This window comes from Podarcis pityusensis (genome assembly GCF_964106645.2).
Source record: "Podarcis pityusensis genome assembly, chromosome: 1".
Lineage (NCBI taxonomy): Eukaryota > Metazoa > Chordata > Lepidosauria > Squamata > Lacertidae > Podarcis > Podarcis pityusensis.
In genome coordinates, this window is record NC_138028.1 from 62,768,929 (window position 1) to 62,784,615 (window position 15,687).

At 39.3% G+C, this 15,687-nt stretch overlaps 1 protein-coding gene across 4 annotated transcripts in view; it reads left to right on the top strand.

Moving 5' to 3' along the window:
• Positions 1–15,687, top strand: part of ANO3 (anoctamin 3) — a 244,823-nt gene that overhangs the window by 145,556 nt on the left and 83,580 nt on the right. For 3 of the 4 annotated variants that reach the window (XM_080983017.1, XM_080983018.1, XM_080983019.1), the window contains exon 4: positions 4,504–4,640. In XM_080983017.1, the coding sequence (XP_080839143.1) occupies positions 4,504–4,640 (137 nt within the window). Of the gene's footprint in view, positions 1–4,503; positions 4,641–14,507; positions 14,831–15,687 lie in introns of those variants that run through there. The other variant, XM_080983020.1, reaches the window with a different exon arrangement.

The following is a 15,687-nucleotide window of genomic DNA, read 5'->3' on the forward strand; positions in this document are numbered from 1 at the left end:
GGAAGCAAGTGGCTAAAGATTCAGTTCTGGAACGATACGGTTCATCATTGATAAAATGATTCAGATTTGGTCTGAAGAATCTGTAATCCAGCAAGGCGAATGCCGCTTTCCAGCCACCTATCGTAGCCAAAAAGATATTTGGGGATCCGCACGCCCAATTTTTGCAGCCCCAGGCCAGCAACGCAGACTGGAAGCATATGGCAATCTGCAGGCATATCTTGGTCTGCAGTTGATTTGACTCACAGGTTGCAAAGGCATAATTATGTGCTGCACTGAAAGAATGTGCTACTTGTAAACTTTTCTGTCCTGGTTTGCACATGATGAGACAAAGTTTAAAGCTTCTGTGGTTTGTAACAAAAAGGAGCTTCCCATTATGTCTCATACAGAAATGGGGGTTTGTTCAAGCCACAGTATATTATAGCAGTCTACACTGGGCTACCCTTGATGTTCTGTAAACTGCAGCTATGCAGGGGAAGGGGAAACTGGCAAAAGTCACCACCCCATTCATTCATTAGAAGGTTTCACCAGATTGCAATCTTTCCGCAACTGGAAGGAGACTTTCTGTTCATGGAATAGACAGTCTGGATCCAGACCTCTGTTTTGAATGTGGTTACTTTCCATTATACAAGTGCTGAAATTTATATATGGCAGAAGTTTCACAGAGAAGTTTTATGCACAAAGACATAAAGCATGTTCCCTCTTTAATAAGAGAAAACACGGTTTACTTTTAGACACGCAATGGAAACACTCCCAACACATCAATCAGTTTGTGGAGTAATCTGTAGAGTCAGCATATAAATTAACCTACATGCCACCTTGAGATTTCAAATAAATTGCAAAAAAAGCTTAGTAAAACTGTGTTTAAAATGTTGACCATGTGCATGAGCATAGGAGGCACTAAACAAGCTTTTCTTAGGGGAATGGCTGTGCATAGATAAAATCTGTGAAGAATCTGTGCTTTGGTTTTTAAAGATGACACAGCTGAAATCATCAAAGGAAGCCGAGTAATTAAAGGAAATCAATGTTTGCTTTACTATTTGATGTTCAGAATCCGTGTGAACTACTTTTAGTGGATCTCTTTCTTTCTTTTTAGTTTTAAGAGATAGTAATCTTTGCATCCCAAGCAGTAATGCTTTTTTGTATATGCTATAATTTAATTTTCAAATTCCTTTTTTGTTGGCTCCAGGATCACTGGAATGGTGCAAATGTAACTGCTCCATGACTGAGAGTTAAAAAATGTGTTGTGGATTTGAATGCTCCCTTCTCTACCCCCAGTGAATTCTGCCATGCCTTCCACAAATTGTTGTAACTACAGCATTATATGTGCAATACATCAGCATTAAGAATATTTACCAGGCCTGTAATTAGATTTCTAGAACATAATTTGTCTGAAAATTGGTAAATAAGAATCAGTGAGATTCATCCATGAATATGGGTTTAATGCACACCAGAAACTTCTGCAATAGAATCTGAGAACTTCCTTGCCACTGTAATATCCTAGATTGTAGAATATATTCCTTTAGTAGATTCAGGGACTCCCAGCTCTTTGGCAGAGAGATCATTAGTGCTATTTTTAGGATTCTGAAGTTGCCAGCATCTGTGTCACATGCATATTAATAGCCTGCCATGTTCTCTTGCATGCCAGCCGGTGAGTTTGAATTTGGGTACCCCAAAAAATAAAAAATAAAAAAACTGTCTTCTTCAATATTTCACCTTGGTCATGAAATATTACTTATGTACTAAGTTAAACTAAATTATAGATGATGATACTGCATCATTTGGATGGAGTGAAGTGTTGTGTTGTGTGTGGTCATCTAAGACACAATTAATTCATGAAAGAGTAATTGAAATAAGGGACTCAGTGGAAATCAAATTACTTTTCCAGACAGCAAAGACGCAGAAGGTGTAAAAATTAATGGCTACTACTGCCCTCGACCTGCCGTCCACCACAAAGAGTTGTGCTGATCTTGTATCTTTACGATGGTGTTCCAGTACTTAGAATCAATACATTATTTCGCTAGGATAATGATGAAACTAGCCTAGTCAAAAATTCCATTCTGCTGTTGGAATTCTATGTGAATTAAGTAATCATTCCAGGGTGTCTTCTTAGAAGACTGGCTTAATGAATGGTCTGAAGATGAAACTTACATGATTCACAAATCTACTCCAAAATAATGTGTGTGTTTGTATATGCACAAGGCTGCTTGTAAAGGCATATTTCATCTCTGCAGCTTAATCATCACATTTATTAGTCATAAAAAAATTCAAAGCTCGCTAAGGGTGAGGGTGGGGAATTTCAAATCATCTCTAAGAGTGGGATAAGGGTTTCACTTCCCTAAAGATTACATAGTAGTTCAACTGCTTTACAAAACAAGGGCCTAAGAAATATTGGCTTGGATTCAGAGTTCCTAATCGTACGATACTGGGAAAAGAGGAGGTGGGAGATTTTGTGATCCATGAAAAGCTACTGTTGGGATCTGGGGCATCGTCTGAAAACAACCCATCAAAATCAATAGGGCTTGGTTGTCAATCTCTCTCTCTCTCTCTCTCTCTCTCTCTCTCTCTCTCTCTCTCTCTCCCTCTTTCCCTCCCCCCCCCCCCAACTGGGTCTTAATTTTAGTTTGCTCCAGTTCTACATCAGTTTACGAACAATTAAGTCTGCATGGAAAAGTATATGCATTCTCTGTGCATTTCTGTCAGTCCTTTCTTCGTCTTCTTTTACAAGCAATTTCCACAGGACAATGCATTTCTGTATATGCACAAATATCCAGGCTGTGTACAAGTAACTCAAAATGTATACATATTAACTTGAGTGCATTCAGCTTTATGTGGTTGGCAACAATTTTTTTTAAAAAATTAAGGTGGCAAAAAGGGAGCAGGCACTGGGGGGGGGGGACCCTTTGGTCTTTTAAAAGGTGAGGGGTTTTTGGGAGGGGTTATTGGGTAGATTTTGTTTTGATTATGTATTTTGTGGTTTTATATTTTGATTTTATTCTGTAAATCATCCTAAGACCTCAAGGTATAGGGTGGCATATAAATTCAATTATTATTAGTATTACTACTAATAATAATATCACCCACAATTAGACCCAATATATTTTTACTATACACAATTTTGATTTTATGCACTATCCCCAGAATGTAACCCACTGTATACACTTTCCCTTCATATATGCTTTTTTGTACACAAATTTTTGTTGGAGAACAGCACCACAAAATTCAGAGAGCTGCAAAATTTGAAAGAGTCGTGTTTCAATCTGCATATTGCTGTAGGGAGTGCAAATTAAGTGTGTAGTGAATAAATTTCACTCCCATCCCTACTTGTTTCTGAGTAAGGCTTCTTTTGCACATGTTAGATCTGGCTCTGGAGAGCTTAAATTTGGCTAGATCATGCCTATCATGTTTTCAATCTATTTTTGAATTGACAAAATCATGATTTTTTGCTTCTGCCTATTGCATATTTACTCAGATGTATTAATGCTGAGTTCAGTGGGATTCATTCCCAAGTAAATGTGCATGCCATTACACCCTAAGTTGTGTCCCAAATATTTAGCTTTGAAGAAAACAAGGAAACTACCATCCCGGTCACCAAATTTGAAATCAGAACTGCATGAATTGCAAAATACCATAATGGAAGATTGCACCCTGATTTTTACCACAGTGTATTATTATCTGCATAGGTGCTATTAAAAAATTATAGTCTCTTGTAGCGAATATCAGAAGAAATGTTAATACTGTAGTAAAACAAACAAAAAATCTGAAGAAATCTTGTGTGAGATATTTTTAGTTTTGTATACATTATTGTAAGCATTGGCAGGCAAAGCATTGCAATAATAGCAAACAAAAAGTGTTGACCGTGCTTTTAGAAAGTGTTTGTAGTACTCTCCCAAAAAAATCAATGTTTGGCTTTGCTCATTGTCTATTACTTTTGTGGCCTGCAAGCACTGTGCTTTGCTGAAAAAGCAAAGCACAAAACAAAGCAGCTCCTTAAAATTTCTATAGCTATTGAAGATGTTCCCCCATTCTTGGCTTCATTTGATGGCCAGAACACCTGAGAATTATTCATCTCTGAGTGGAGAATGGAATGTGAATCCTCCAGTTGTTCAGCAGCATTCAGCAGGGAGAGCAAGCAGGGTGGTGTTATGTGCCTGGCTTCCCAATCTGAGCATAGTTGCCATTTTCTGAGAGGGCAAGGGGTCAGGCTCAGTGCAGTGTTAGTATGGCAGCAGAGCCAATTCAGTGCTCCTGTTGCCCATGCTACACTGAACTCCCCATGCTTCACCCCTTCCCCTTCTGAAAGCTCTTCAGAACTAAGCAAAGAAAAAATGCTTATGGTAAATTTTGGATTTTTCATTACAAATAGGGCACTGGAAGGTGATGGGAACATGTGACAGAGAAATGAAAGGTGGATCATTATGGGAATTGTTCTTGTAGCTTTTCTAGAATGTCTCCATAGTCATATCAAATGAGTCCATCTGTTTTTGGTATTTTTCCCCCTCTCAGACATAGGAAGAGAAAAAGACACATATACAGATGATTCAGAACATGGGAATTATGATTCTCGTACAGATCAGTCTCTGCTTATTAAAAATACGCCTACGAGACAGAAACCAGAGACTCGGACTAAGTCATCATTGAAGGTAATGAATTATAGGATATAGTTCTTGCAATGTATTGTTATTTCTGCTATCGGGATGGTTCACTTTTAAACATGCATTAGGTTGGTCCATTACAGACAAACGGATTGACCACTGTAATGTAATACTAGAGCTATGAGGCTGATAAAGTCTAAGAGAAGTCTTCCAAGTATGAAATGTCAGAATAGATTAAATTAAAGAGCTAGGATTAGTCCATGTGATGTTGCCGTGTTCTCACCAGTGCAATAATTGTTTGTTTAGTGTCTTCTCAGTTTAAGATTTTCAGGGCTATTTAATGAAAGGACAGACAGACAGAAGGGACAAGGATTTTACATGGTACAGATAATCTTGATTTGTTTAGTCAGTGACCCATGGCCAGAAGATGTGATGGATTGTACATCACACATATATGAGTCAATTTTGAGGTTACAGTTTCCTGGTTTAGAAGTAACACGATCTGCTTACCTGAGACAACCAATTCTTCACCTGTGATATCAATCTGACATAAAATCCATTCCATTAATAAAAGGTCCTCTAAGATAAAGGATAAAGGATCATCTGTATTGTAACAAATAAAATATGGCAAGCTGATATTAAGCACAAGTCCCTAAATGATAACATGCATGGCTATAGCAATGGATCCTTCCATTTTCAAATACCTTCAGTTTATGTATGCAAAGATTGCATGGGGAAAAGTGAATTCATGTCTGTTGGAAGGTTTATGGTGCATTTAGAACCATATGTCAATGGTTGCCATTTAAGGATTGTGTCAAATTTGAAAGTGTATTAGGTAATTATGCTAAAGTGAAGAAAGAAAGTGTGTGAGTGGAACACCCAAATTTCATATGCCTGAAAAACTAGGGAAGGAATTCAGTGTCAAGCTCTTCTGATTATTCTGTCAGCACAAGTATTTATGCTTGCCAGATGGAAACCCCCCTTTCCCCCTCTGCGTGCTGTTCTTGGGGTTCTTCTGAGCCTACAGAGCAGATTTGGGGAAGGAGGAAAGCCCCATTTTGCTAGTAGGAGCCCTGTTCTCAGCTGCTGGACCTGGCTTGTCAGATGGTGAGAGGCTCAGCATGTGCTAAGCTATCAGGAGGAAGGGGATAGCTGTGGATGGTGAGAGGACTGAAGTCTCTCCTCTTACCCTCTTTCTCCTGTTTGTCTCCTTGCCTTGAATAGTGGTCCCTTACTTCCTGGACCTCATCAAAGTGTGGGCAGGTATCACTGATCTGATTGGCTGCAGGATGATGGGACACTGCCACCTGCAAAGTTCTCCAGTACAGGGTTAAACTACTTGTGCCTGTGTGGATATTCTCTCTGAAACTGGTTTTTATTCAAAAGTGTGAGTCTGCATTAAAAGTATGCTCAATGGGTAGAGGGGTGGCACATCTCCATCCCTTTTGGCCCTATTATTAATTCAAGATTAGTCTTCTGAGTAAGAAAAAGAAACATTTTTTTTTCTTTTACCCCATGAAGCGAAATGTGGCTTGAAAGTGGTGACTTTGCTAACAATAATGGCTTAAGCAGATTCTTCCTTCCAATGAAGATGTTGTGGGCCAGCCTTCAGGAAAATGGAAAAACTTGGGAAGTTTGCTGCTATGGCCTAACCCTAACCCATTGCCTCAGATGTGAATAAGGAAAGAAAAGGCATGATAATGTCAGGTTTGAGATAGAATGGTTTTATAGAAATCATATAATTGTGACCATATATAATTTGTCCACTTGTAATGCATTTAAAAACCAATGCTATAGACCTGTAACTTTCTGCGTCTTTGGCAGGACAATATCCTTTCTTTAAAATTAATAGCACATTGTGCTTTGTTTAAGCTTGTAGTATCACAGTTAATTATAATTTTAAATTAAAATATTCTAAATTAAATTTATATATTTGTCAAGAAAAGAAAAGAAAAAGAAAACCCGTGAGGAAAACATATACGTGATTAATTGTCGTATTTAGTTTGTGTCACAAACAGAGGGAAGTTTGTTGTAATCTGTGAGCTTTCTTGACAGACCTTTCAGATGCTTCATTGCAGTTGTAAACCTCTTCTGAAAGGCTGTAACTCCTGCAGCTTGGATTCTTTCAGATGAAAAGTTTCATGGGCTCTGAACGGTGTCTGCATGCTAATGCAAACTATTTAGTTGCTGTCCTCAACAGCAGTGGCCAATTTTCTGTAAAGGGCAGATACCTGGGATTCATTATTCATTGCTGAGTTATTTACCAGTCCTTCTCTTGGGGCCAAATGATGAAGTTCTTAATCCCTTTCATATTGACTTCCGCAGGAAACTTTTCAGCAGTGCAGCAAGCTCAGGGCATTAAAGCTTTTCAAACCTCTTACCCAAAAGATTGGTGTAATTTAAGTTACAGCACTGTAATACTGTGTAAGGATTTTGAGTATAATATCCATGAAAATGGTAAGGGCAGCCAATGAGATAAAGCAACATGAGTCCTACATGCTACTTCAAGGAAGCAATGTTGATGCTGCGGTTTTCTGCAGTATTCATAAAGTAGCATATATTTCATTGCTTGTTCCGTGAGTTTATTTGGCTCTTTAATTGCCCTCACTCCCTAATCATACAGTCATGCCAAGTACCTGCTCCCTGCTGGACATGGTCCCTTCAAAGTCTCCATCAGTTGTACTACCTCACTTTGGGTTCCAGTTACTCACTTCTGTTCACTCACCAAAGGATTCTGCCACTAGCCATGACGATCTTCCCTTCCTTTACTGTTAACAGGATCCACTCTTCTAGCCTTCCATAATCCTCTAGTGTTCAGAAATATAAACTGAACCTGTGTAGACTGGGCTTTGGATTTTATTTATTTGATTCCATTTCTGAATTTCTTCCCATAAAATATCTCAAAGCAATTTGACAGTACAATCATAAACAATTAAAACAATTTAAAAAACATCCCACGTGTAAAAACCTTTCCATATGCAAACAAAAAGAACTTCAGGTGTGAAAACAATTTTGAATCCAAAATAGGATAAAGATCTCCTTTAAATAAGCTTTGTTAAAAAAGGATAGTCTCCAATAGGCTTTTGCTACTGACAACCCCTGCAGGTGAATCCAGAATTTACTGATGCAAAAAGTCCTAAATATCAAATGCCAAACACTTGTGATAAACTGCTGAAACTAGAGATTATTTAATGCCAAGAGCAATGTCACAATTCATCATGGCCTATAACGTTTGCAGTTGTCCGATCTTTGACAGACCGCTGCATAATGACTTCTTGGAAGATGTGTTACTGTGTCAGCAGATTTGGGTATGATTTTCCATCACCACGAATTGCTGCGTTAGAATCACCTGTGGGCATGTATGTTTTCAATTTATTCAATTCGGAGTAAATGGGTGCTGGTTACGTAACCTTCAGGGGTGCTAAAGGCACTGGATTAGTATCTCCTAAGAAAAACGCCTGCTGTCCTCTTGTTCAAGTGTGTGAACAAACGTATGGAGTATAACTGGGTTTCTTTTAAAAATGAAGATTTGGTTAAGACTGAACTGTATTTACCGGCGTCATTCTTCTGTGCCATTTTTATAGTGGAATTGTGCATTTTATTTTATTTTACTATGCTGGGAACCAGGATTATTCTTCATTGGGTGATGAAGGGGAGGACTCCAAACCTGAAGGGAAAAGGCACACAGGGCCAGACCCAGAACAACTGCTGGGAGATGAACCTGCAGGGCCAGCCCAAAGATGTGGCACAGACACTGCCATTCTCTGACTAAGAGAAACCCCAGGTGGACCTCAGGCTCCCCAGCTCCATCGCAGTAGCAGATAAGTGCAGAAGACTGGTGCCCTTTAAGTAGAGTCAAAGAGAAAAACAACTACAGTGGTACCTCGGGTTACATACGCTTCAGGTTACATACGCTTCAGGTTACAGACTCCGCTAACCCAGAAAAAGTACCTCCGGATGAGAATAGAAATCATGCTCCGGCGGTGCGGCAGCAGCAGGAGGCCCCATTAGCTAAAGTGGTGCTTCAGGTTAAGAACAGTTTCAGGTTAAGAACGGGCCTCTGGAATGAATTAAGTACTTAACCCGAGGTAGCTCTGTACCAGACTTTTAGAAGACATCTGAAGGCAGCCCTGTTTAGGGAAGCTTTTAATGTTTAACAGACCATTGTATTTTATTTTTTTGTTGGAAGCCACCCAGAGTGGCTGGGGAAACCCAGCCAGATGGGCAGGGTATAAATTAATAATAATAATAATAATAATAATAATAATAATAATAATAATATGGTATCTTGCAGTACAGGTACTGCTAACAATCAGGCCACACCTGTTGCTACTGCTATCTATAGTCTCAATTTCCTCTTGTCCCTTGCTGAAGAAAATTCAGGGCTCTGTGTTCCCATAGGCCTTGCCTAGCATCTAGGCTGCCCCCTGCCTCACCTTGTCCTACACCCCTACGTGGGCCTTGCCTTACTGGAGGACACCTTTATCCGTTGTTAGGAATAATAATATCCATGGTTACTAGAGATGGGCAAGCTCATATTGGATTTACTTGGAAATTACCTGAATATGTCTTCAAAGAATTGGGAAAGCTCAAATATGATTTTTGAGCCAATTGAAGGATTTGGGGAAATGCACTGGCCGATTCCTAACAGCCCCCTTTCCCCCTAGCAACTGTCCTCTGAGCCAGTCTGTCATCCCTCAAAGACTTCTCTTCTTTCACTTACCTAACAAGTGGCAGAAGTGTAAGGAGAAGTAACAGTGGTGGAAAGGAGAGGAAAGAAGAGCTCCCCCTACTTATCACCAAAACGTGCTGGTTTTAGCAGTGTAGCTGGGCATCTCAAAGTGGTGAACAAGGAGATAGATATGCAGAGCAAGAAGGTAAGGCTGAGTACCCTTTTTTTCCATGCTCAGAAGAATTTCATTTGGCAGCCCTGTAAACTTGCCTAAGGGCTGAAGTAAGATTTTTACTGGGCTTCCAAATCCATCTGACACTCTTAGCTACTATACTTCACTGACTCTCAACTGGAGGTTTTTAAGCAGAAGTTGGAGGACCATCTGTCATGGATGCTTTAGTTGAGATTCCTGCATTGCAGGTGGTTGGACTAGATGACTCTCAAGGTCCCTTCCAACTCTGCAATTCTGTGAAATTTAAAAGCAGCTTCTCTTGATCAGTTTAGATTTGTTACACTGGCCAAATAGGGTTATGCTGTGCATATTCTGGTTCAGGATTTCAATCCAAAACATACATTGCGATTTAAACATTTTAGAGTATTATAAGAAAGGAAATAGTGGAATGATATCTAACTAATGTGTCCCATAGGCGCAAAGATTTCTGCTTGTGAATGGAGCTCTCCCCACCACCTTACACCCCCTAAATCTGTTCTGGGGTTCCCTCAACACGCTGGAGCAGATTTGGGAAGGGTGCAGGGTACACACAGGGAGAGGGGAAGTTAGAGTGAACAAGTTCAAATTCTTGTGCTGATGGAATGTGTTAGTTGAATACCGCCTGCTATTTCTAAAAGGAGGAGAGAAAGTACTATACATTTTTCTGATGTGAAATACTAAACTTTTACTTTCAGTGGTATATGAAAAGTTGGTAAGAAAAGTTTCTTACCACTATTAAGTTCTTCATCTCTTACCTTATTCATCTCTTATTCTTATTCTTTTGAGTCAGACTGAGTAACTTTTCTCCATTAGTCTCCTGAGGCAGGTTCCAATCGTCCATTCTCACTTTGCTCATTTCTTTAGATGTTCAAATTAACTATCGCACTGTGCCTTGAATGCTTTCAACACCCACTGGTTTAAGTGGGATATGAGTCGTCACGTCAGCTAAGTGAGTTTAATGCAAAATTGTTCAGCATCTGAAATTGGATTACAGGAAGAAGGAACCAGTTAAGAGGAGAACCACAGGGAGGGGAAAGCCTTTTGATGGAAAACCAATCACCACCAAATTTAATCTGAAAATGCAGCCACAAATAATGTTAATATGGGGAGTAGAATCCTGAACCCAAAGTGAAATGGCACGACTTGATGGATGCCACAAGTTTAACTTCATGTGCACTTCTCATTTATCTGCCACAGTTGTTAAATTACTCACTTGAACTAATTGGAAAATTGCTTTCCCAAGACCTATCAATCATAAATTATTGCTGGATGGTTTGTCATAGTTTAGGGGGAAAAACATGTTTTGTGTGTATGTTACAACACTTCAGGAATGTAAGAGTTGTGCAGAAATTTCACCTGAATGAATATTTGCAGGTTAGACTTTGAAGGGGAAATGTAGAGATGGGGCAAGAGAGAAACACTCCTCCCTGGTCCCTACTTATTCATTAAAATTGCCGATGTATAGTGGTGCTTTTATCAATACCCACTGTCAGTATTCCAGTGACCAAGCTGGGACAAAAGAAGCTGCTTTCATCAGCTTGCACAGAATTCTATGGGTTTCTGTTCTGGCCTTGCATAGCAGTTGTGTAAACTGTGCATGCCTTCCTCATTGATCAACACTTGGCAGGAAAGTGTCGTGAATTCTACTCATATTGATCCAGAACAGAATTCAACGTATAGTTAGCAGAGAAAAAATTTAACACGTTGCAGGATTCTCCCCCCCCCCAAAAAAAAAAAACAGAACAGAGGCAATTAATATTTCATCCAGCAGAGCTTTACTGCTACTGAAGGCAAATGAGCATAATGGTCACAAATTGAATACATTCAGGATTGGCACTGTCCATAAGAAATCCAGTTGCAGCAGCTTAACTTTAACTTATAATAAGACTACAACCTTAACACTAAGCATACTTTATACAGAATACCACACCAGAAGGAAAAATAGATAGTGAAGCCCAGACTCCTTCTGGCCTTATTATTATAGTCAGCTTGACCTTGACAGAAAGAGATAACAGAACCAGTTTAAGCCAGCTGTACTCAGCTTCTCTGAAGGAATAACCCAAACACCAGGAATCTTCTGCTTGTTTCTAGAATAGAAACTTATGTGGCAGATAGAAATTTCCAGCTTGCACCAGTTTCTTTCACAGAGAAAAGCTTCCAGAACCCCCTTGAATTAATTAGAATAGGAAAGATCTCTACACATCAGATCAATACTTTCTGTACCAAGAAATGCAAACTGACAGAAAGGTCTCTTCATCTGTCCCATCTACCCCAAAACCACTGTTTGTTGGTAGTAGCCAAGAAAAGCAGTGCATGGGCTCCACAACAGAGCACTCCTTTTTGCTTGTTGATTCTTATACAAAAAATCTCTTTAAAGGCAAAGTTCACGGAAAAACGAAGGAACAAATTAGAAATGTGGAAGTGTAAATACTTAATAGTTGCCTTAAGAAGAGCATAGGGTAGATTCAAGCTTAGGCTGAATGCAGAAGAACGAATGATGATCCCAGGATCTAGGAAAATACAAGCAAGCGCCTCATGAATTTAGAGAAGGGAGTAGGAGAACTCAAAGGGGGGGGGGGAGAAGGTGTGCAGTTCTGGAGTATTGAGAAGCAGGATGGGGTTTCTTGTGTCCAGGCAGTCACAGACTTGGGTGCTGGAGATATTACAAATGAAAGGGGTGTGCTTTCTAGGCTCAAATAAAAAAGAGAGTTGTCTTTGACAAGATAAAGACAGAATGTGAGTATTGTGTCCATGTCTGTCCACTTGTGTTTATGTCTATGAACAAAGTGGTTTACTACCAGTATTTTTACTTCTACTTATGGATATAATGCTAGACTTAATAGAGCAGCTAGCTGGCCAAAAAAACTGATATCATGTTATCCTATCAATGGAACAGAAGCAAAATTGTTTCATTTGAGCTTCAAAGACTCCTACGTTTTGCTTTTGGAAAGTCAAACCAGTGTAGGAACAGATCACGTCCTGAACCCTGTTGTTAATCAGTTTGCTTTTAGAGCTGAATTACTAAGACTAATGTTTCTCTGAGCAGAATAGCTAGAATATGTTCCTTTGTCATAGCCTTGAAATGCAATTATCAGTGGGCTTGTACAGTTTTCACTTGCAAATTTATGTTAATGACATTATCATTGGTTGATGATCTAGCTGAATATGGGACATCAGCTCTTCATGTATTTATCACTTGTTATTTAATCAGGAATTTTTATTTAAACAACCAGGCAATTTTTAAAATGTGCAGGTTTTTTAATGGTCTGTTTTTCACTGGTAAATCACCAGGGACCCTCATCACCAGATTTGAACCTCAGCAATTAAAATAATTTACTAAAATAAATGAGTGGGCTGGTTATGGACTCTGTTCTTGTTTTGCCAACCAGGCCCACTTCCATACTGGCTGAAGTAGCATCTTCAGTTCCTCCTATGGAAAGAGGTTGGACTGCCAAAGAAAGCTATCTGACAAAGGTGAGATAGCAAGAGGAGGACAGAGGTGAAATGGCAAGAGGGAAGGGGATTTAGCCTACTATCATAACAGGGACTAAATTCAGAGGCATGATGGGCTGGAGATTCCTGCTTTAAGTGGCCCGATTTTCAGAGTATCTGAATTTAGCCATCCTAGTGATAGTCCATCTTTCTTCAGAAGGCCAAATCTGGTTTTTGAGGTTTAGCTTTAACATGATAGACTTCTCATGTAAAAAAAGCACAGAAACAAAATAATTCCCTTGCTATAACTAACCAGTGGCCATCTAGTTTAGTACTACAACTGTGGCCAGAGCCTGGGTTGATGTTGGGTCACTCACTGTGGATAGAGGTGTCCAGTCTCAAAGAGGGAATGTCTGATTTCTCCCTCTTTCCATTTATCTATTTACATTTCTCCATCCACGTATGTAACGTTAGCATTAGTTGCAGGTGCACTGTATTCAATTCTGCCACCCCTCCTAATCACAATTAGCAAGGCATCAATCATTTCAAGCTGTGTATGAAAGTTGTCTCCTCCTCCAACCCAGAAAGAAATCATTGGTATACTCTGAAGGCAGTATCCACACATGTGCTTGAACCATTCTATCATCCCTACTGGTTCCATCCTATGAAAGTGGCAAGAAGTGAAAATAAGTTCATAATCACCAAAATAAGGAGCTTGAAACTTGCAAAACTCTCCTGCTACATCTGTTTATAGGGTGTTATAACCTGTGCACTACTGTACCCTGTCATGCTATTCCAAGCCCACAAAGCTGCCACCATCTTCTACTAACAATTATCTTTTGCTGGGTTCTTTCATTTAGGACGTTGGTTTTATTCTGTGGATGGGGAGAACACTTGGTTTGCTTCTCAGCTAGTGTGGTCCTAGAAATGAGAATACCCACATTCAGAAAGGTTGTTTTCCCCATAGTTCTCCACTTTTCAACTTTCCTTCACAGCAGATTGAGCACAGAGTATCCTAAGGAGAACACACTCACCAGTTAAAAGTGCTTGACAATATTATTTTATCTCTCTTTGTGTGTGGATATTTTATAGCTATTGCTTAAATGATCAGTAGATCAAACTGCTTTAATAATTGATTCAAAAGCATATTAAAGTACATTAGTAGCAAATTACTTTCAGAATGGTTAGTAAGAACCCTATTAAAATAAAACAGATCTTGTTGAAGCAAATGACTATGCTAATGGGTTTAAGGTACCGTGGACAAGTTATAAATCGCCGTGTAACTATGAAGCTGATACAAGGCTTTAAACGGCATTGTGGAAAATGAAATGTTCACTGTTTCAGGGAAGGATATCAAAATCTATGCAGAAAGGCTTTGAGCCTTGTGGTTCTTTAAATATTGGTGCTGATGATGAGTGAATATTGCATTTAGAGTTCGGTCACGCAGGGTTCTTTTTTTTCTTTTTCTTTTTGACAAAGCAAAACTCCTACACAAACCACTGGGAACGTTGCCTCAGTGTGGACTATTGAATCAAGCTCCTTTCTGTTTCCAATATTAAGTAATGTGTGAGTGAATATCAAGGTGGTGAATCAAGCCTACCCGAGGAAACCCTGGGGGCATGATGACTTAAGATAATAATGGGTTGTCTTTGGACACTCATTGTATAATAGAACTATGTGCTCAAATTTGAGAAACCTCCGAGGGGTTCTTTTTATGAATCCCGCTGGAGCAATTTCACATTACCAAGAAGGTTGAGACAGCAACAGTTCTATAAAGTTGTAGCAGTGAGAGGCTCTCTCCAGCATTCTGAAATCTTTGGCTTTATGAAGGCTACAGAGAAGCAGCTCCATGGAAAAGGCTACCTTGACGAAGACCTTCTACCTTCAAATGCTGCTCTCTCACTTTCAAGCATGGACAAAAAGGTAACATACATAATTTAGTGTTTCTGTTTTAGGGCAAGATAATTCCTAGTTAAAGGGAAATGTAGTATCTGAGCTGCTGCTTGTTCGGCAGCTGAGTAACTTCTCTGTAGAATATGATTTGCATCTCTGTTTAAATGTCTGATCAAAAACAACTCTGAAATATTGCCTAAGTAACTGTATTAACACTGGCAATTTAAGGGTCAATGTAACTATAATCTCGCTCCTTTAAAATCCCTGTGGGTGTCCTCATTGACTTCAGAGAAACTGAAGGACTGCACCCTGTGTAATTTGAGAAATCACTTACTGGTTTGCTAGCACAGAGATGTGTTGCATGGTTTGCCGTCTTTTTGTTTTTCTCATTGCCTACCCAAGATTATGCAAAGTTTGTTCATCATGCAGTGAGCCATCATTTTTTGTTTGCAATTCATTTTTAGGCATCCCTGGGGTCAAATAGTTTTCTAGTACAAGAGAAGCGGTTAACATTACAAATGACCAGGCAAACTCAGCTGTATTACAGAGAGGGTAGTGTCTGAAACAAGGAGTAATGTGGTAACTGAAGTAAAGATGGTGAAGTTTTTACATATGCTGGAAGGCACTCAGAGTGGCTGGGGCAACTCAAATGGGAGGGGTACAAATAATAGATTTTTTGTTGTTTGTTCATTTGATCAGATGAGTCAGGTTTTCAATCGTGTTTCCTGCTCTGCATTTTATAAAGCTGTCTGGATATTTATTATAAAAGAAATGTTTCTCTGTGGGAGATTAGAATCTTACACTCAGTTCCAGTGAACTTGGTAACAGGCGTTAACCTAGAAAAAAACAAAACCCTCTATTCAAACCACAGTTCAAGCATATTTTGG